At 58.4% G+C, this 19,169-nt stretch overlaps 1 protein-coding gene across 4 annotated transcripts; it reads left to right on the forward strand.

Annotated features, from left to right (window-relative positions):
• On the forward strand, positions 1 to 19,012 carry MLXIPL (MLX interacting protein like). Of its 4 annotated transcripts, none has more exons than XM_032130050.1 (18): positions 1 to 249; positions 323 to 530; positions 7,326 to 7,432; positions 7,572 to 7,654; positions 7,845 to 7,934; positions 8,161 to 8,205; positions 8,503 to 8,704; positions 9,366 to 9,443; positions 13,242 to 13,456; positions 13,536 to 14,130; positions 14,726 to 14,799; positions 15,184 to 15,358; positions 15,995 to 16,107; positions 16,270 to 16,389; positions 16,594 to 16,721; positions 17,012 to 17,135; positions 18,255 to 18,384; positions 18,772 to 19,012. In XM_032130050.1, exons 2-18 carry the CDS (start codon positions 400 to 402, stop codon positions 18,906 to 18,908), a joined length of 2,547 nt encoding a protein of 848 aa, XP_031985941.1. In that variant the 5' UTR covers positions 1 to 249; positions 323 to 399; the 3' UTR covers positions 18,909 to 19,012. The 4 variants fall into 4 exon arrangements, with proteins under 4 accessions (XP_031985941.1, XP_031985943.1, XP_031985939.1 ...); XM_032130052.1 differs by having other exon boundaries at positions 420 to 530; XM_032130048.1 differs by having other exon boundaries at positions 1 to 530.
• The last annotated feature ends 157 nt before the right edge of the window (positions 19,013 to 19,169 follow it).

Here is a 19,169-nt window from a genome sequence, read left to right on the forward strand (position 1 = left end):
CTGGCAGCAAATCCGCCCTGGGAAACCAATCACTGAAGCCTGGAGCAGACGGCGTGGGCTGGGTGGAGGAGGTGCCCAGGAGGAGGTGTGGTGCCGGTGTCCTGTACTGTGCTCCTGTACTGTACTACAGCATGTGCTCGATGCCAACGCAGTGCCTGTAGGGCTTCGACTCAACTGGGACGTGGATCACAGTGCTGGGTCAGATCCATAAGGGCTCCCCAGTAGGCACTAGGAATGGCAGGAGCTCAGGTGGGACTACCAGGACCTTTCCTGGAGCCTCCCGTTGGGCCTTGCCCCGTCTCTGACTCTGACTCTGACTCAGAGGACACAGCTGTGGGTGGCACAGGACCCAGCGCTGGGGCACAGAACTCCTCCCAGGTCATCCACAGTGGCCACTTCATGGTGTCATCCCCGCACAGCGACTCACTGCCCCGGCGGCGGCACCACCGTGCTGAGCCCGAGCCTGCTGATCCCCGGAGTATCGACCCGACCCTCACCCGGCTCTTTGAGTGCATGAGCCTGGAGTACAGGTGAGTCTCAGAGCCCTTGCATGTGTCTTACGGACCCCCAGCTAGCTGAAGGCAGGAGGCTAGCTGAGCCCTGTTGCCCAGCCAGGAATTTGTTTCCATCTGACATCCTCCTCCTCTTCTCCATGGGCTGTGATGTGCCATATGCTCAGAAATTGCCATCCTGGAAAGTTTCAGGGAAAAAGAGCTGATGTTGGGTTGCTGGCTATGGAACCAGGTGAGAAGTTTCTCCTCTGTTCACATGTAGCTTGACTCTCCTCCATTTTCCCATGAGATCTGATGTCACTGTGCCTGGCTGTATTTCCCCCATGGCCAGACCTAGCACACTCTGTAGAGCAGCAGTGACCCTGTGGACAGCTAACACTCAGTTCTTTGGCAATCCAGCCCAGAGCAGGAGTCCTGCTTTCTGTCCTTGACTCTGTCCCCATGTCCTGAGGTTATTCCATGGCATGCAGCAGCACTTGGGACTGGATGACTGCATGGGTTTTGTCCAAGGTCTCCTGAAAGCTTTTCTCCTTCTCTCCTGCAAGATCAGATGGGTGACTGCATTGTTCCCCTGCCACCCAAATTGCCTAAGACCAGTAACAGCTCTTTAGTGACAACAGGACAGACTGCAACGTGTCCCCTACAGTCACGGTCCACATTCTTGGAGGCAGCTCCCCTCCTTTGCCAAGCCCCAAGGTTTTGAGTTCTCTCCAGCATGGCATCAGCATGACTTGCTCTCTGCTGGAGTGCCAAACTGCTTGCATAGCTTTCCCAAAATGTCCAAATGTGAAAACCTAGAATGATGATGTCCTACCATGTGAAAGCAAATCCTCGGAAAAGCAGCCTTGAAGAGGTTGCCTCATCCAGAATCTCTCAGGTTTGCCTTGAAGTCCTTGAACGCTCGATGCAATAGGGAACATGGTCACTGCCGGGACATGCTTGGGGATGCTGGACATAGAAACAGCACTCCAAGGGTACCTGTTCCCACATAGTTGTATACATCTGACCTGTCACCATATCCCAGGTGGTGGTTGGGATCATCCCAGTTTGCCAGCAGCCGGCATAGCACAGCTCTGCTCCAAGGGGCTGGGGAAGGCAGTGCTCTGTGGGAGCACAGGGAGCCTCAGTGTGGGGTGACCCAGGTGAGGATCATGCTTCCTGGTCAGGCAGGGCACCCCTGAGTGCCACAAACAGGGGACATAGAGACACTGGTGGCCTCGCTCTCTTTTCCTCTCCCAGCCCCATTCTCTCCATACCTGAGCCCTGCATCTTTGAGGCTCGAGGAGCAGACACTGTCACACCAGAGTGCTCTGACTCCTGAGGTGCAGGCCAGCTTCAGTGCCCCCCTGGGCTCTGGAGCTCCCAGGCAGAGTGGAAACAGACAGGGTACAAGGGCTCTGGCAGTTGGAGTACAGTGTGTGACTGGGGACTGGCCATTCCACTGCAGTCAGGGCTCCATTGCTCCAGTTCTCCCTATCCCTTGGACTCTCAATGGCTCATTTCCTTCCTGCACTGAGCATGGCAGTGCAGACACTGGCTCCTATGTAGTGGGACACTTACCCAAGCCTTGTCCAGCCTGGCCTTGGACACCTCCAGGGATGGGGCAGCCACAGCTTCTCTGGGCAACCTGTGCCAGGGCCTGCCCATCCTCACAGGGAAGAATTTCTTCCCAGTATCCCATCTAGCCCTGCTGTCTGGCACTGTGAAATCATTCTCCCTTGTCCTGTCACTCCAGGCCTGTGACCAAAGTCCTTCTTCAGCTCTCTCGGACCCTCTTTAAGCACTGGAAGGGGCTCTAAGGTCTCCCATGAGTCTTCTCTTCTCCAGGCTGGACAACCCCAGCTCTCTCAGCCTTTCCTTTGCTAATACATTTTTGACACACTTGTAGGTAGCAGCTGGACAAAGGTATCAGGGTGGGAAAATGGAGTTTAAAGGCTCTTGGTGCACTTCTACATCTGATTTGATACTTCTCTGCACCACCTATCATTTCACACCTCCCCTCCCAGCCAGGTTTCCAGAGGCAGCACAGCCTCAGTTGGGGTCACCAGCCCAATACTTTCCAGCCCTCAGGAGAGCACCCACAGTTAAGTTCAGACTAACTTCCTAACCAAGGAGAAAACACTGTAAGGTGTGGTAAGGGGGGTACCTGTGGAGTTCCTCGTCCAACCCTCATGCAGGTCAGGGCTAGATCCAAAGCCAGGTCAGGTTGCTCAGGGCCATCACTCCTACGGATGGAGCCCTAAGAAGTGAGCCCATCACCTGCCCAGCCTGCCCAGGGCTGCCCCTCTCCCACAGCCTTCCGTGGCTCTAGTTTGGAGTTTACCTGTTCGGACTCTCATGTCCATTTCCCCTTGGCCTTTCTCAGTGCATGTTTGAGAACTGCCTGGCTCCATCTCCTCCTTTGGACAGCTGATGGTAGTAATTCCCTCTTCACCTTCTTCAGGCTGAACAAACCCATCCCTCAGACTCCTCTTCTGTCATGTATATTAGTCCCCAACCACCTCGATATCCTCCTCCAGGATCACTCCAGTTTGTGAACCTCCCTCTTTGTCCGTTGGACACAGTGTCCAGACTTGGCCATAACAGTGTGGAGAAGAGCAGAAAACTATCCTGTCTCCTGGTGAGCTGTGACTACTGCAGCCACCCATCCTTTGCTGTCTGGGCTCACACCATTTCAAAAGCAACTCACTAAACTTTCCCTAAATATCTTTCAATGGCTATAACTGGAATTCCTCCCCTCTCCAGCATTCCTGCTGTGCATTTCACAGACATTGTAGCAGTCTTGTCTCAGCCTGAGCAATCATCCTGGGGATATGACTTATCTTCCCTCCATAGTCAGGACTGGGCATCACCTCTCGCTGCTAAAGAAATACTCCCTCCACATCAAGGTTTGCTTCCAGCAATAACTTGTTCCCTCAGACCCCCCAAAGAGAGGCAACTCTTCTCTCTGAGGTCTTCCTCCTAAGGCTAGGATGAAGCAGTTCCTTTCTACCTATTTTCCAGGTCATTTACAGCAGCTTCCTGCTTAATGATCCTTTTCCACTCCTTCTCCTGCAACATCCTGCATTCCTTGAATCCTTCCCTAGAATGTTGTTTCTGCCTGCAGCCCACCTGACTGTGTCTCATTACCCAAAAAAGCTGAGGGTGGAGCTGAGCTTCTTCAGTAGCTGCTCATACTTTGGCCTTAGCACGAGAAGGCTCATCCTTTCCATCACCACAGCGTGACCTGCACAGTGTCCTGGGTGGGCTCACACCCCTTCCTGTGACTTATTGTTGGGAATCACTGACCTGGGGAACCTCCTCCTGAAGGAAGGAAAACTGGGAGCAGATTGGCAAATGCAAACTGCAGTCACTCGTGATCTTACCTGGCAACATCTGTCTCGTGCTCCAGAAGCAGCTTCCCAAAGCTGTTCCCAGAGTGTGATGTAGATTAACCTCCTCTTCAGACTGGGAAGTGACTTGGAGTATCCACTCAGCCCCTCTTGTGATTTAAAACAAGGCATCTCATGTGCCAATTCCATACTAATTCATCCTCTTGGCAGCCTGTGTCTCCCCTGGGAGAGGTGGAATTGCTGCTATTGATTCTCTAATTCACGGTGCCTTAAATGCTCACACAGGGGCAGCGAACACCAGGCAGAGACTCGAGGGACGCACTCACTGGAGTTCATCATCCAACCCGGTTCATTTTTTCTGGCAGAAGACCTCCGTTCTAGGGGGTCTGGTGAGTGGGAAAGGCTCATGCTCAGGCTAAACCCACCGACGCTGCACTGTGGCTCTGCTGTCACTAGTGGCAGGGAGTTGCGCTCCTTTCTTCTGTCATTCTCCAAGGTTTTGGGGCTGATCCTGTTCAAGGATTGTGCAGAGGGGCTGGGCTGGTGTGCTGGTGTTCCCATGCACAGAGGGGTCATACCTCCGGACACCACCAAAGTAACTGGCTGTAGAGGTGGGGCTTGGCTTGCAGCTCTCTCTGGCTTCCCAGGCAACTCTACAAGAGGATTTCAATGCCTTCCCTTCTCAGCTGGGGCACTTCATGCTGTCTTTGCATGGAGGTAGATAAATGTCTGTCCCAGAGGCAGAGCATTCCTGCTGGGAGTACGCACACAGAGCGGGTCCCGCTCCCAGCACAGTCTATCAACACCTTTGTTCAACACTATCCCCAAATCACCCTGGGACTGAGCTAACTCCCGCAGGAGGCAGCCGAGCTGCAGCAGTGGCTGTTTCATCCACGGTGAAAATCCAGCTCATTTAGATGGCAGAGTTTGAAGGTGGATTTGAAGAGAGCCATTTTTCACTTAAGGGACAGTTTAAAGGAAAACTGTGGTGAGATTTTTAACTTTCTTTGCTGGACTCTGGATTTCAAAACATAAAAATTCAAGAAAAGGCATGCTTTTGATAGTAAAATTTCTGAGAAATGGAAGATGAGTGTTCAGGACTTGCAGGGAACACTGTTCTTCTGCCAGCCATGTCCCACAGCCCAGGAAACAAAGCGGGGTTCTGATGGCCTCATGGGGATGCTGCTCCTTGGAAGGGATGATCAGGGTTACCCCTGCCAGGAGACCCTCGGCTCAGCTGTTCCCCTCCAGCTGCTGCTCATTTCTCTTTGTGCAACCCTGCATCTCTCCAGATCACTCCTCTCTTCCCTGCTCCTCTTGCTGCTGATGAAGAGTAAAGTACCCGTGTTGCCATGAAATCAGGGACTGCAACACATGAAACTGCTGGATGGGTAAATGAGTCACAGACCAAACAAGGTGCTGCTGGACCCATGCCGGTGTTGGACCCAGGCTGGGCCCTGTTGCCACCTCACCCCATCCCACAAACACCCTGTAGCCAGTGGCAGGATTTGTGTCCCCCTCCTTGTGACAGTGTAGGGCAGCAGGACCCCAAACCTGTTTGGGGCACCCTATACCCTTCCCATGGTTCAATGTGGAGTTTGCATCCGTCTTCCCAGGGAAGGGTGGGGCCCTTTTCAAGGCAAAACAGGGAACAAAGATCAGCCTGTTAAGCCCCAAAACTGAAAGGATCATTAAGGGGGAAAAAAGGCATTTGGTGGTAAAGCCAAAAGGCATCTCCCTGCTGCCTCCAGGCCCCACAGCAACTCCTAGCCATGGCCCACTGGCCTCATGTGTGGCCAAGGTGTCTTCCTGTGTCCCACAGGCTCAGGCTGCTCCTCTCAGCTGGCTGTGAGTGAGGAACGTGGCCTTGACCAGCAAGATCTGGCCATGTGCCCAGGAATCCTGTCCCTTCCATTGGCTCCTCCACCTGGCACCATCTTGCTGTTTGCCTTGTGCACCTGGGGAAAGTTCAAAATCCTGGTGATAGTGGAGTGGTCAGTGTCAGGCTTAACTCTCTGCAGGCTGGAGTCACAGGTCCTTCCCCAGCTCCTGGGGCTGTGTGTCAGGCTAGGTCTCCCTCGGGAGATCATCCCCATCCACTCCTGCACCTGCTCCCAGACACATCCCTGCATCAGGCTCTGGAGTTGGGGGGGTCCCCAGTTCTCCCTCTCTGCCACAGGCAGATTTCAAGGCAGGTCAAAACAGAACCCACCAAAATCATTATTTGAGAGCACTTAGAGGTTTCACAAGCTCTCATCCCCAGCACCTCCCTGGGGACACGGCCTGGTGGCACCTGGAGGGGCTGGGAAGAGAGGATACAGCACCCTGACACCAGCTCAGCCTCCACCTTTCCTGCTCCATGCATGTACCAAGGAAAATTTGGAGTCAAAGCAGCACTTAGATCTTTAGGGTACAAACTCTCCGCTGGAGAGGGACATGGCCTTCCAGGCCATGCAGCCTGCAGCTGGCTTTCAATGGTACCCCTGGAGCAGTTGGCATTGCCCTGAGGCCATGCCATGTTGTTGGGAGAGCCAGAGAGGTAAAATGGACCCCAAAGTAAGGCAGGGGACCCTGGCCTCCCCCACAGAGCTCCTGGGGCAGCAGGACCCTCAGGACCTCCTAGGGGGCTGCATATGAGGTGTTGTGTCCCCTGGCTGGACAGAAACAAGACAAGGAGTGAAATGAGGCTACCTGCACTGCAGGTCCCATCAGGGGCATCACCACCAGCACCACCAGCACCACCATGATGAGCTGCAGAACAAACACAGCTGCCTCTGGGAACTGGGAAGTGAGAAGAAGGGAGCCCAGCTCGGGCTGGGGGGGGGGGCAGGTTTGCAGGGATGGGTGTTGAGAAGATGCCAGGGAAGCTCTGGCTGAGGGCAGGGCTGGTGTCACTCTCTGTCTGTCTTGGGGCACAGGCAAATGTCCCTTAACATCCTGAACATCCTCCACTGTTGTCCTGCCTTCCCAGACCCACCACGATGGCTGCCCCTGACTGCCCCAGCTGAAGGCAGCATTTCCAAGCCTTGCCTGGCATTAAAGGGAGGGTCAAAATTAGCTGCCCAAACACTGTGATGAGGCAAGAGCCACTACAGCATGTGTCACCACACATCTCACCTGGTCAGGAGACTTGCCTTCCTGTCCCCCAGAGGCAGGACACAGCTGGCTTGGTGGGGGCAGCGGGATCCCACCTCAGAGCTGGGGTTCAAACATCAAGGAATCAATGCCTCAGTGCACTGTGCTTTAATCCAGGGATTTGAGAAGCCTCCTGTGGGTCTGTGAAGCTCAGGGTTTAGGTCTGTGCTGCTCCCAGGGTGTGCAGGAGTTTGGAATGCTCCTGCGGGTGCTCCCCCAGGAGCCTGGCAAGCACCTGCAGCGGAGCCACGTGGCTGTACCTGCTCTTGACTTGCCACCAGGCTGGTGGCCCCTGGGCATCTTTCAAGGTGGTGCTCCTCAGCTTCCCCTTTGCTTCGTGTTTCAGTGGGAAGCTAGTGTCTCCAAAGTGGAAGAATTTCAAGGGGCTGCGGCTGCTTTGCTGGGATAAAATTCGACTCAACAACGTGATATGGAGAGCATGGTACATCCAGTGTGAGTATGGGTCAGACCCCACTGTCTGCCAGATGCCAGGCTGTGCCAGTGAGATGGGGCTGGCAGTGGAACGACCGTGTACAGGTGCAGAGATAGGGATGGGACATGGATACAGCCAGCTGTGTTCTCCCCTGTGCAGATGTGGAGCGGAGGAAGAACCCTGTGTGTGGCTTCATCACCCCTCTGGAGGGCATGGAGGCTGATGAGCACCGAAAACCAGAGGTAGGGCAGGGTCCCTTGCAGCTCTCTGGGGCAGCAGCAGGTCCGTGTGGCACAGGGGGGACCTGGGGACACGTTGCATTTCACAGATTTGCTGGAAAAGGTGTTTCTGATATGGTACAAGGAAAGCAGCCCTGGCTGTGGGGTGCTGGGGCCGGAGAGCTCAGCCATGACCTCCTGTCCTGCCCCCCAGGCTGTTGTGCTGGAGGGAAACTACTGGAAACGCCGCATCGAGGTGGTGATGAGGGAGTACCACAAGTGGAGGATCTACTATAAGAAGCGGGTGAGTGGCTCTGCCCGTGCTGCTCCCCATCCTGTGGCAGTGCCAGCAGTGGGATGGAACACAGTGTGCCCAACCTGGAGCCGTGGCTGACAGGGCAGGACGTGACAGGCTCTTGCCAGCATGGGAGGGGGATGCTAGCTCACCCCCTGGGCTCTGCCCCCTTTGCCCTTCCCCAGACCAGGCCCACCCTGCCTGGGGGGTGACATAGGCTGTCTTCTCCTTCCAGCTCCGGAAGTCCACTCGGGAGGGAGAGATCTCCAGTCCAAAGCGGGTGAGTCTGCTGAGAAAGGGTGGGAAATGGGAGAAAAGAGCGCAGTTTGGACCCCTGCACTGGGCAGAAGGGCAAAGAAAAGCCCCAGGGCATGATAAGCCCACTGGAACGAGATGCTAAGCATCTGGGATGCTGGATTCACCCTCTGGAAGCAGCAGTGTGCCAGGTGTGTTCAGGTTTGGAGGGAGCAAACACTGCAGGGAGCATGGGAGCTGCCAGGGGGAGCAGCCGGGGAGCCAGACATGGACCCTACCCCGGAAAGGTGTCCACTCAGCTCCTTTGCTCTGCCTCATGCAGGACGAGGATGTCTGGAGGCCAACGGAGAAATGGTGCAACCAGCTCTTCTGCAACGTAGTGCCCATGCTGCTTGGCGAGGAGGAGGAGGAGGAGCGCGGGAGCAGGCAGCATTTCGATTTGGACGCCTTCCTCTCGGACATATCTGACACCCTCTTCACCATGACACAGATGCCCAGCACTCACCAGGCACACCCCGAGGATGGTAGGTGCCCCAGACCATGCTTCATCAGGATGTGGAGGAGGAATCTGGATTCTGCCTCTTGGCTGAGCCCCTGAGAGCCTTGAGCTTTTGGGCAGGCAGGGTCTCCTGGCATCTGCCCTGCTGGGGCAGGGGGAGTAGATGTTCCTGTCCTGCTCCAAGCAGGAGCCACCAGAGGAGGGGATGCTTAAGGGGTGTTTGGGCAGGGTGGGATCGTCCCCCTCTCCTGTGGCTCCCTATGCATCAGCAAACGCTGTCCCAGGGCCGAGCTCCCCAGGGACTACCGGCATCATGAAGGACTTTGCCCCAGCCCCCAGGGCAGATCCTGCTTCCATGACCACTCTTTGCTCTCCCTACCTGGCCATGTCCCTGGGGCATCTGCAGCTGCAGCCAGGTCCTGTGCCAAGGATCAGCCTTTCACTGGGGTTCCTGGGAACCGGATGAGGCCCTAGAGGTGCTGATAGACAGAGTGGTGGGACGGGATGGCCCTGGCTCTCCACAGGGTAGGCACTTATCTCCCTGCCCAGTGATACAGGGTGACTCTGGGGTGACACAGAGGTGTGGCAGCCAGCCAGGTGTCAGGGCAGTGGTGGGAGCAGCACTCAAGGTGGGTCTCGGGGATGCTGTGGCTGGGCCGTGATGTTCCAGCTCTGCCCTCTTCCAGTGTATGTCGGGAATGCTGACATGATACAGCCAGATTTGGCACCCCTGCAGCCCAGCCTAGACGACATGGACATATCAGGTAAGAGGCAGCCTGGGTACAATACCACATCCCACCCAGCCCTGTACCCTGTGACTGCCTAAAATGGGGGGTCACAGATTTGGCCTGGCAGCAGTGGGAGCTGCTGAGGCAGGCAGAAAGAACTGACATCTGATGGCACGGGCAAAGCAGCGTGGATGGGCAGAGGCTGAGGGCAGAGCCTTGGTGTGCCTGCCTGCCCCTGGACAGAGCCACAGAAGGTCAGAAAGGGCTTGGCCAGGAGCTGTGGGAGGGGAGCTCTACAAAAAGAGGGTATTTCCAGGAGTGCCAAAGCCCCTCTTTTTGGCTGCAGACAGAGGAAGGACAATTGTCCCCCAGAGGAAGAGGAAACCTCTAGAGAGTAGGTTCTGCTGAGTCCCCTCCTCACCCCACTGCCCAGACGGCCTGGGCAGTAGGTTTGGAGCTGGGACCCTGCACTAGGCCGTGCTACATCCCGTGGGGACAAGTCACTGTCCCTGCCAGGCTGCCCAGAGACAAACCTGGCACTGGTGTCCAGCTGGAGGGCAGGGGGCTGCTGAGGGAACACCAGCAAGTGGGCGGTGGCAAACTCCCCCGTGCTGCCATGCCAGGCTCTGAGCTGTGAGTGTCCATGCAGTCGGCTGGGACATGTCCTGGTCCCAGCAGTGTCCCCATATGCCAGGGTAAGGCACTGTTGGGGACCAGCTTTGCCCTCAAACATGCCAGAGCTGGTGGCCCGTGCACATTGTGCAGGGTGGGAGCCGGTGGGGAGTTGGTGGCTACCCAGCTATAGCTAGTGGCCTCGGGCAGCACCAGCATCTCCAGACCCCTCTGTGAGCACCCTGGAGCTCCATGGCCCGTCTCCACTTCCTCCAGGAGGAGGAAAAAAGGGTACTTGCGCCATACAGCTGCAGGGTGTTGCAAGACCAGATGCTGGTGGGGAGCAGGCTGGGCACGCTGTGTGCCAGGGCAGGTGGTGGCATGGATGCCCTTGGGATGGATGAGGTGGGAAGACTCCTGCCAGCACCCTCTCAACTCATTCCAACCAGAGACCCCATCAGGGTGAGCCGTGCTAGGAAGAGGGTCTGTTGCCATGGCTGGTGCTTCACTTTCTGTCCCCTGGTGCCCTAAGCGGGCATCAGTTGCTGGAAGGTGTGACAGCTCCGAGTGGGTCAAACTGATACTTGATAAGTGTCTCTTACCCCAAGAGGTCCTGTATGGTGTCATAGCAGCAGTTCCAGCACCTCTCTGAGGGCCCAGCATGGCCTCATGCTCAGCAGGAGATGGCAGGAGCACGGTGGTGCCTCTCTGAACCCATACATCAGTCAGGCTGGCTTTTTTCCTGGGAAAAGGCCTGCGTTTTGCTCCAGGGTGCTTCTTGGCAATGGGATGGATTTTACTGCAGACTACAGTATCAAAAGGAAACGTCCCTTCCTGCTCTGACCATGTCCAGTGCCTCAGCCAGGGGACACTACTGGAGCTGGGGAGGGTCCCAAGTCCAGCTGTGGCTCCTGGTCTGCCAGGCTGGTGTGTCCTGGGACAGAGCAGCATCCCGTGGGGTGCTTGGAGACCTGTCGGTGTGAATTTTGTCCTGGACGGAGCAGCTCCCTGGGCGATGTGTTACATCTGAGCACTGTGCGCGTCATGTACCCCTGGGGCTGTGGGGAGAGGAGACTGGAATGCTGGGTGCCAGCCAACCCAATTATGTCCCAAAAAGTCACTTTTGTCACACACAAGCAGGGCAGGCAATGGCTTTTCATGGCTTGGGAGCAAGGATCGCCCAGCAGCCTCGTGCAGAGCTACACAGGGCAGGCATGCGGGGTGGGCATGGGGTCACAGGGCTGTCATTGTGTCGGGTGGTGCGGCAGAGCTCGGTGCCTGTCAGTCAGCGCCTGCAAACCAATCCCCAAATGAGGAAGCATCTCGTGTCTGTAGCGGATGCTGGAGTGTGGTATGAGGCAGATGGAGAAGTCCTGATGGCAGAGGCGAGGGAGCAGCTCAACCCTGTGCCCTGCTGCCACCATGCTCCAGGTAGGATCTGTGCTGGGCACTGGGGCTGGGCTGCCCGTCCCGTGGGGTGGCAATGCCCTGCTGCGCTGCAGGGCTCTCCCCAAAGCCTGGGACCAGTGCTGGAGGGTCCTTGGGTTGGGAAGGCCCAATCACATTGGAGAGCACGCCCAGGTTTGAACAGGACACCAAAGGTGTGGTTTGCAGACCATGCAAAGGCTCTTCTCCCTTGAGCAGGGCTGTGCCCTGGCCATGCCACACTGCCTGGAGCGAAACAGGGCGATACGACAGTGAGGAGAAGCATGAGCAAGAGCTACGGGCTGAGGAAGGGGCAGGAGAAAGGGAGGACAGGGCTCCCAGGGACTGCCGGCCACCTTCCATCCCTGCTACACAGTGAGAGGCACAAGAGGGTCTGACAGGCACAGTGGGAGGCACAATCAAATCTGACAGGCTAGGTACCACAAATGCCTATAAATACCTGCAGAGCTTCAGTGCTGGTGGCAGGGACATCCTGGTGTGGGCCTGGCTGAGGTGGGGGCAATGTGGGGCTGGACTGCATCCCAGGAAGGCCAAGCTCCTGCCTGGCAGTACTGCAGCACACACAGAGTGCTGGCCTGTGGAGGGGCAGGGATGGCCCTGCCATGCTGTCAGGGATTCACCATGGCTGTGGCAGGGGTAAGGGGCAGTCTGAGGGCTGACTGGGACATCTCAGCAGTGGCCCTGTCCTGTCTCACATCAGTGTTCCCCTCAGATGGCAGTGCATGGCATGGTGGAATCATCACTGTGCCCAGTCCCATGGCATCCCACAGTGCTGGCATGTTTGCTCCTCTGGTGTAGATTCAGCAGGGTCTCAGGCCTTTGTGGGTCCCAGCCAGGGTACCCCAGGTGCTGGAGCCTGGACCACAGATAGTGCTCTGAGCTTGGCTGTGCACACCAGGCAGGCAGAACAGGCAGAACTGGCAGTAGGGACTGGAGGTGGCACTGCCAGTGCCAGCCAAGGGCTGGAGAGAGCACAGCTGGGTGCTTCGCAGAGGAGATGCGAGTGCCTGTGCCCGGCGGCTGCTCAGGCACTGAGCCTGTGCCAGGAGCTGCCAGGCAGCAAACCCAGTGAATCCATCCTACAGGGAAGCATCTGGCAGTGCCATCCCTGTCCCACAGTCATCATCTCCATGAAAAACCCTCCCTATGGTGGTGCCAGAGCCGGCACTGATGCAGGGACTGCACCAAGGCATTCATGGGGCTGATGTGCCCAGGGAGACAGCTGCCAGCCCTTTGTGCTGTGGTGTCTGGGCCTGCGGAAGGATCAGGGTTGTGGGAAGGAGAGAGGAAGGGAGCGGGAGTCACAGCAGGGTCACGCGGCTCGGCTTCGGGAAGGCCATGGGATGTGGTTAGCCGCAGGCTGCAGGCACTGCAGCTCTGGAGTGGGCAGCACAGAACTTGCCACCACTCCAGGGGACCATCCCCGTGGCCTGGGAATGCCGTGACCTGATTGTCCGGCCCCTCCGCTGTGGCTGCCCCTCCAGCCAGGGTGTCATAGTCCCTGCCCCAGCCTGGGGCTGATACAGCAACACATACCCCTGGGAACAGCTCTGGGGCTGGAGCACGTGGAGTTCAGCTGGGTGTCAGGGATGGGGTCCCCACATTTGGGTGGCATTCCACATTCCAGGTGGGTTTTCCTGCCCCTGTGCATGTGGCAACGCCGGCCCTGGGTGCAAATCTGCTGGAGCTGCCCTGGCCCCAGAAAGTGCAGAGTGCCAGTAACAGGGTATGGTTCCACCCCTCGTGCCCCAGGGTGTCCCCCTTCTCTCTGGGCAGGTCTGCTTATGCCGGTCACTGTGTCTCCACTTGGTCCTGCAGAAATGTTCACCGGCCACCGGCCACCCCCATCTCAGACACAACCAGGCTACCAGGATCCATCCTGCTTCTTGCCCACGGCCGAGCCCCTGTTCAGCAGTGGGGCATCCCTGATGGGTGCTCAGGGTCTGCCTGCGAGCCCTGAGGCCCAACTCCTACCTGGCACCCTTCTCCAGGTGAGTGGGATCCCAGCCTGTAGCCCACGGCTAACTGGTGTCCCAGTCACCTGCCCTGACCCTGCCATGTCTTCTGCAGCCCAGTGGTGCCTCCCAGCTCAGCCTCCACAGCGCCTTCCTGGGCTCTGAGCGGCCCCTGGCCCCCTTGCCCCCCGAACCCCCCGACGTGGCACCCAGCAGCCTCAGCCCCCAGCTCCGACACAAGCCCACACTGCAGTACGACCTCCCTGGCAAGTGCCTCAGCCTGGAGCCGCCAGCACCCCACTATGTCCCCCCCATCCAATGCCCCCGGGCACCACTGCTGAGCCCGGAACCCCCCTTCTCTCCTGCCTCCGCCCCCCGCTCTAAGTTCCCCTACGCCAGTTCACCTGACCCCTCGCTTGTCACCCACCCTGCCTCCCCTCTCTCAAGCCCTTGCTTCACCCCCTACATCCCAGGGCTGGGCTGTGCCACAGGCATGGGAACCCAGGGGTACCCCAGCCCTGCTGCCTCCCAGCTCCTGCCCCCTGCCCTGCTGGGCAACCCCAGGTTTGCCCCCCACAAGGGGCTGCCCCAGGCTGGGGGTGGGCGGCCCAAGGCGAAGCCCAGTGGCACCAAGGCAAGGAGGCTGCCAGGACACCCCCTGTCTCACCTGCCCGAGCCCAACCCCTGCCCGAGCCAGCTCCTGACCACAGGTAATGGGGTTGGGGGGTTGTGGGGGGACACAGGGGTGAGGTGGGGGGCATGCTATTGTGGGGATCAGAGCAGGGACCCCATTTCTCCCTGGGGCTGGGACACAGGGAATACTGGGCAGGGCACATGGAGGTCCCCATAGTGGGGTAGTTCCAAACCCAGGGGTGAAGCCGTGCCTGAGGGATCGCCCTGGCTTCAGTGGCCTCAGAGGGAGATGAGGCCCAGCCCCAGGACTTGGCACAGATGGGAAGTTCCTGTGTCCCCAGTCTGATCTCTATGGCCCTGTTGGCACAATGGGTTAGAGGGTCACTGGTGTCCTGCCTGATATGCTGTCCATGGGTGTGTGATGGGACAGGTGCCTTGGGCACGGTCATGTCCCTCTGCTTGCTTGAGGAGGGGCTGGGGCTCCCTGCCTGCACGAGGCTCCTGAGAACATCCCTGTTGCGAAGAGAACAGGCACCTCCTCCCTCCAGAGGTGCATCCCTGTTCTCTGGGGCAATCCAGCAGGGAGGGGCTGGCTGTCCCCTGGGGCAGGAAAGGTCACCCCAGCCCCAACAGCCCCATGCAGCAGCACCCATCTGCTCCCTGCCCCCTCAGCCAAGCAGGACCTGGCACTGGATACCCCTCGCCCGATGGATGCAGGACTCATGCCTCCGGCCCCTGTCTCCCCGGTAAGCACTCAACCACCCCCCTGGGTTGGGAATTGCCTTCTCCTTGCTGCTGGGGAAGGGATGGAGATGGGCTCTGGGGGTCACACTTTGCTGTGGGCTGGACAGATATGGAGGGAAGGAGGGGGCACGTGGCTGGGTGGCTGGGGGTGGCAGGAGTTGCCTGAGTTTTTTCTCCTGTAAAAGAACCAAGGCAGAGGTGAGTGACATCCTTCTTGCAACGCCCCTTTCCTGGGGCCCTGGGGCTGGGGCTGCCCCTGCAGATGGTGGCATGGGGCTGCACATCCCCCTTCTCCATCCCCTCATGGGGGTTTGGCTGCCAGTGCCTGGGCAATGGCCGACCTGGTTGCTGATCCCCCAAATCCCTTTCCCTCTGCCTTCTCCCAGCAGCAAAGCACTGTCCCCAAAGTCCCTGCCACCTTCTTCTCCAGAATGGCCCAGATGAGCCCAGGACTGGCTCCTGGCTCCAGCCCTTCCCAAGTGGTGCTGCACACAGTGGGCACGCAGCCGGGCCCCCTGCGAGTCCCCAAGGCAGAGCAGCTGTCCCCCACCTCAGCTTGTGGTGAGTCTGGAGCACCCCAAGGAGCTCCGCAGGGCACTGGGGTTCCTGCAGAGAGCTCGGACCAAACATTGTGGGAATTTTCATTTCAATCCCGGCTATTTCCATTTATGCAGTTGAGCACGGAGGGTTCCTTCTGTGCCCCTTCACCTGCCTCTTTCTCCAGCAGCAAAAGCAGGAACAGGAAAAGACAAAAATGGAGCAAAATGTCAGACTGTGGTTTTGAAACCCCGGAGCCTGGTTTTGGAGCAAGAAGCATCCGCTTTCACCCGCAGAAACCAGCGTGGCTGCTGGAAACCAGGCTCTGGTGTTGTTCCCAGTTCAGTTGGGAACTGAACACCACAACCCTCATGACTCTTTCCAGGCGATTTGCAGCCCAAGAAATGATGGGAATTTAAAATGTCAAATCCCAGATTTTCCCATTTCTGAGCAGCTGTAAAATGAGTGGGATTTGGGATAATGTGTGGTTGGAGGCTGAAGTGGAGCATCCCCATCAGCTGAGTGGGGTGGCTTGTCCTGGGGTGAGGGCAGCACTGTGGGATGCCCCTCTCTGCCCATCCCAGTGCAGGACCCTGGTGTCACCTTGTCATGAGTACTGTTGCTATCCCTCTCTTTATAGCAGCACCTTCCCTTTTTCAGGCAGTGACTGGCCCAAGCCCAGCCAGGCTTCCCCGGGACCCACTGCAAGGCTGGGCACTAGCATCTCCCTGCACCACCCCATGTCCCGTCCAGGGAGGCCCGAGTCCAGCAAGGTATGGCAGGACCTGCCAGCTCCATATGCACCCCCCTTTCCTCCTTGCCCCCAAGACACCATCCACCCTCACTGAAAGCTTTGGGCCAGCCTGTCCTCAGTGGGGCTGGTGGCCCATGGCTGTCCCCACTGCTGGGAGGTGCCTGACGGTGCTGACCTGCAGCTGGAGAGCCGCCGCATCACACACATCTCTGCTGAGCAGAAGAGACGCTTCAACATCAAGCTGGGCTTCACCATGCTGCACAGCCTGGTGAGCACACTGAGTGCTCAGCCCAGCATCAAGGTGAGCACCCACAGCCAGCCCTGGGCATGCAGGGACATGGCGTATCACCCGGAGACACTGCATCCCTGCTGTGACCCACAGCACAGGGCTCCTCTCCTGCACCCCAGCCTGTGGTGTGGGAGGCTGGAGCACACAGCAGGCGCACAGTGTGGCTGTGCCAGGGTGGTCTGGGCCCCCTTCCCCTCTCACCCCATGGCCCTCCAGGTCAGCAAGGCCACCACCCTGCAGAAGACAGCCGAGTACATCTGCAAGCTGCAGCAGGAGCGGGCAGCTCTGCAGGACGAAGCGCAGCATCTGCGGGAGCAGATCGAGGAGCTCAATGGCTCCATCAAGTAAGGGGGCTGTGGTGGGGGGAGATAGGGGAGCACTGCCTGCTTTGGGGTTGCCAGGCACGGCAAGCAGCAGTGCCAGGACAGCAGCAGGACACAGCAGGTCTCCCTGGAGCACCTCCCAGCTGACTGTCCCTCCTCAAACCCTCTCTGCGGGAGGGCTGATGCCCCTGGAGTGGGGCCAGGTCCCAATACCTGCGCTGGGAGGGGGACATTGGCTGGCAACTCCTGCTGAGCCTCCGTGGCTCCCAGCCTCCCAAACACAGCCCCACAACACTGGTTGTGCCCCACAGCCTGTGCCAGGAGCAGCTGCCGGCCACAGGGGTGCCCATCACGCGCCAGCGCTTTGACCACATGCGCAGAATGTTCGACGAGTACGTTCGCTCGTCCACACTGCAGAACTGGAAGTTCTGGATCGTATCCTTTGGGACCTGTGCCCGCTGCTCCCTCTGACCCTCCACCAGACACAAGGTGCTCTGGTTCATATGCTGCTACTGGGTCTTTGAGGTCCCTCAAGCTCGGGAGGACTTGAGGGCTTTGGAGACCACAGGGAGATGTTTCCCAGCCAAGGTCACATGGTAGGAACACACTGAGGTGCTGTGGTTAGGAGGGATATTCTGCTACAAAGGATCAAAACCAGTTGGATAAATGGTCCTCAGGGAGAAGGGAAGTGGAGCTAAGCTTACAGAGGGAATTGCCCCTGATGACATGGGAACTGGCTCTGAGAGGCAGTAGCCATGGATTAGGAAAGGTCCAGACACAAAGCTAGGGACATGATGGCTTGGTCTTGGTGATTGCATGGCATACCCTGGAAACACAGGGGTGGAGAGGATCAAGGGCCAAGGAACCTGTGGGTAAAGGGCTGGATCTGCTCCTCTGTGAGCAGGGATTAGACATACTGGGACTCACTGGCAGAGCCTGTGAGGTCTGTGAGTGCAAGTGGCAGAGGGATGAAAGGCACTGCTGCCCATGGTCCCATCCGGCACAGGATGTCTGGCAGAGGTGACTTCCGACACAGAGCTGGGGAGCTCCTTCCTCAAGACATGGGGTATCATAAAGCCAACATGGGCTCCAGGACATGCTTGTGGTGGAGATATCTGTGTGGATTACTGCCTGCATAAAATCGCCAGGCTGGTCCCTGCAGGCTGGTAGATTATAGGACACACTGGTGTCCTGCCTTGCCCCTGAGCACTTTGCTAGCTGGTTCCCTGACCTGCTCTGGAAGAGATGTCTTCTGTCTCGGCAACCTTTTCTGGCAGCCCCAGCCATGACAGGGGTTTTGCATCTCTTCCACCGACTACCCAGGTGACACTCATGCCATCATCCCAGCAGTTGGGGCTAGTGCCAGGTGTGGTGCTGTGCTGGGAAGGCACCCAGCAGGTCTGTTCCATGGCCCGTCCTGCAGCCCCAGCAGTTCTGCTCCATGTCCAGACAAGAAAGTCTGTCCTGCTGCCATAGGAGGGTGATGCCCACACCTGGGAGGAGTGAGACCATCGTCATGGCAAAGCTGGTCCTTAATTCTTCTGATCCCACCAGTTCAGTATCATCATCCGGCCCCTCTTTGAGTCTTTCAATGGCATGGTGTCCACAGCCAGCATGGAGAGCCTCACCCAAACATCCCTGGCCTGGCTGGACCAGCACTGCTCCCTCCCAGCGCTTCGGCCAAGTAGGTGGCCCTGTGCCTGGCTGTGGCACTCCGTGCATGTTGGGTTGGCCATTGACTGAGGGAAAGGCACAGGGGAAAAGGACAGGGGTGTCCTGATGGATGGCAGGGCTGATCTGTGGAATGTCCTGGGGCTCGTGCTCAGTGCTTTTCCGTGTTCCTGTCACACCCACGCCCCAGTTGAGCCGGCAGTGCCCTACCCTAACCCCGTGTCCTGGCAGGGCAGGCTCAGCGTTCCCCAAAGCCCCTCAGGGTGGGTTTCCCTTCACCTCGTCTACTGGGGCTACGGGAGCGCACAGTCCCACATTTCCGGGGGCTGGGGCGGGGCCGGGCAGCACCGTCTTCCTCAGAATGGGTCACGCCTTCCAGCCCTGTCTCCTGTCCCCGCAGCCGTCCTGAGCTCCCTGCGGCAGCTGAGCATCTCCACCTCCATCCTCAGCGACCCGGCCCGTGTCCCCGAGCAGGCGGCGCGGGCGGTGGCGGCGCTGGGACGCCCCGGCGCCTCCTCCTCCTCCTCCTCCTCCTGACTGCTCCAGGGTGTCCTACGGGCACCTGCGTGGGGAGCCCGGGCTGCGCGAGGGCTGTCCCCCCCCCCCGTCCCCCTGCAATAAAGAACTTGCTGTCCCACGGACCCCTCGTGGTTCTTCAGCCCCGGGGCCGCTCTGGGCACGGCCGGGAAGGGCGGAAGGGGACGAGGACGTGAGGGGGATTGAGACCGGAAGGGGTGAGAGCCGGGACTGGGAGGGGGCCAGGGGCTGGGGGGGGATGAGGGAAACTGGGGTTGGGGG

This window comes from Corvus moneduloides, chromosome 20, assembly GCF_009650955.1.
Source record: "Corvus moneduloides isolate bCorMon1 chromosome 20, bCorMon1.pri, whole genome shotgun sequence".
Lineage (NCBI taxonomy): Eukaryota > Metazoa > Chordata > Aves > Passeriformes > Corvidae > Corvus > Corvus moneduloides.

Bases quoted from the DNA above. Each gene is read 5' to 3' on its own strand.
- MLXIPL (XM_032130048.1), top strand. From the start codon at position 235: ATGGCAGGAGCTCAGGTGGGACTACCAGGACCTTTCCTGGAGCCTCCC. The intron at 8,206-8,502 runs GTGAGTCTGCTG...TGCCTCATGCAG, and splicing joins AGATCTCCAGTCCAAAGCGG to GACGAGGATGTCTGGAGGCC. The intron at 16,390-16,593 runs GTGAGCACCCAC...ATGGCCCTCCAG, and splicing joins GTGCTCAGCCCAGCATCAAG to GTCAGCAAGGCCACCACCCT.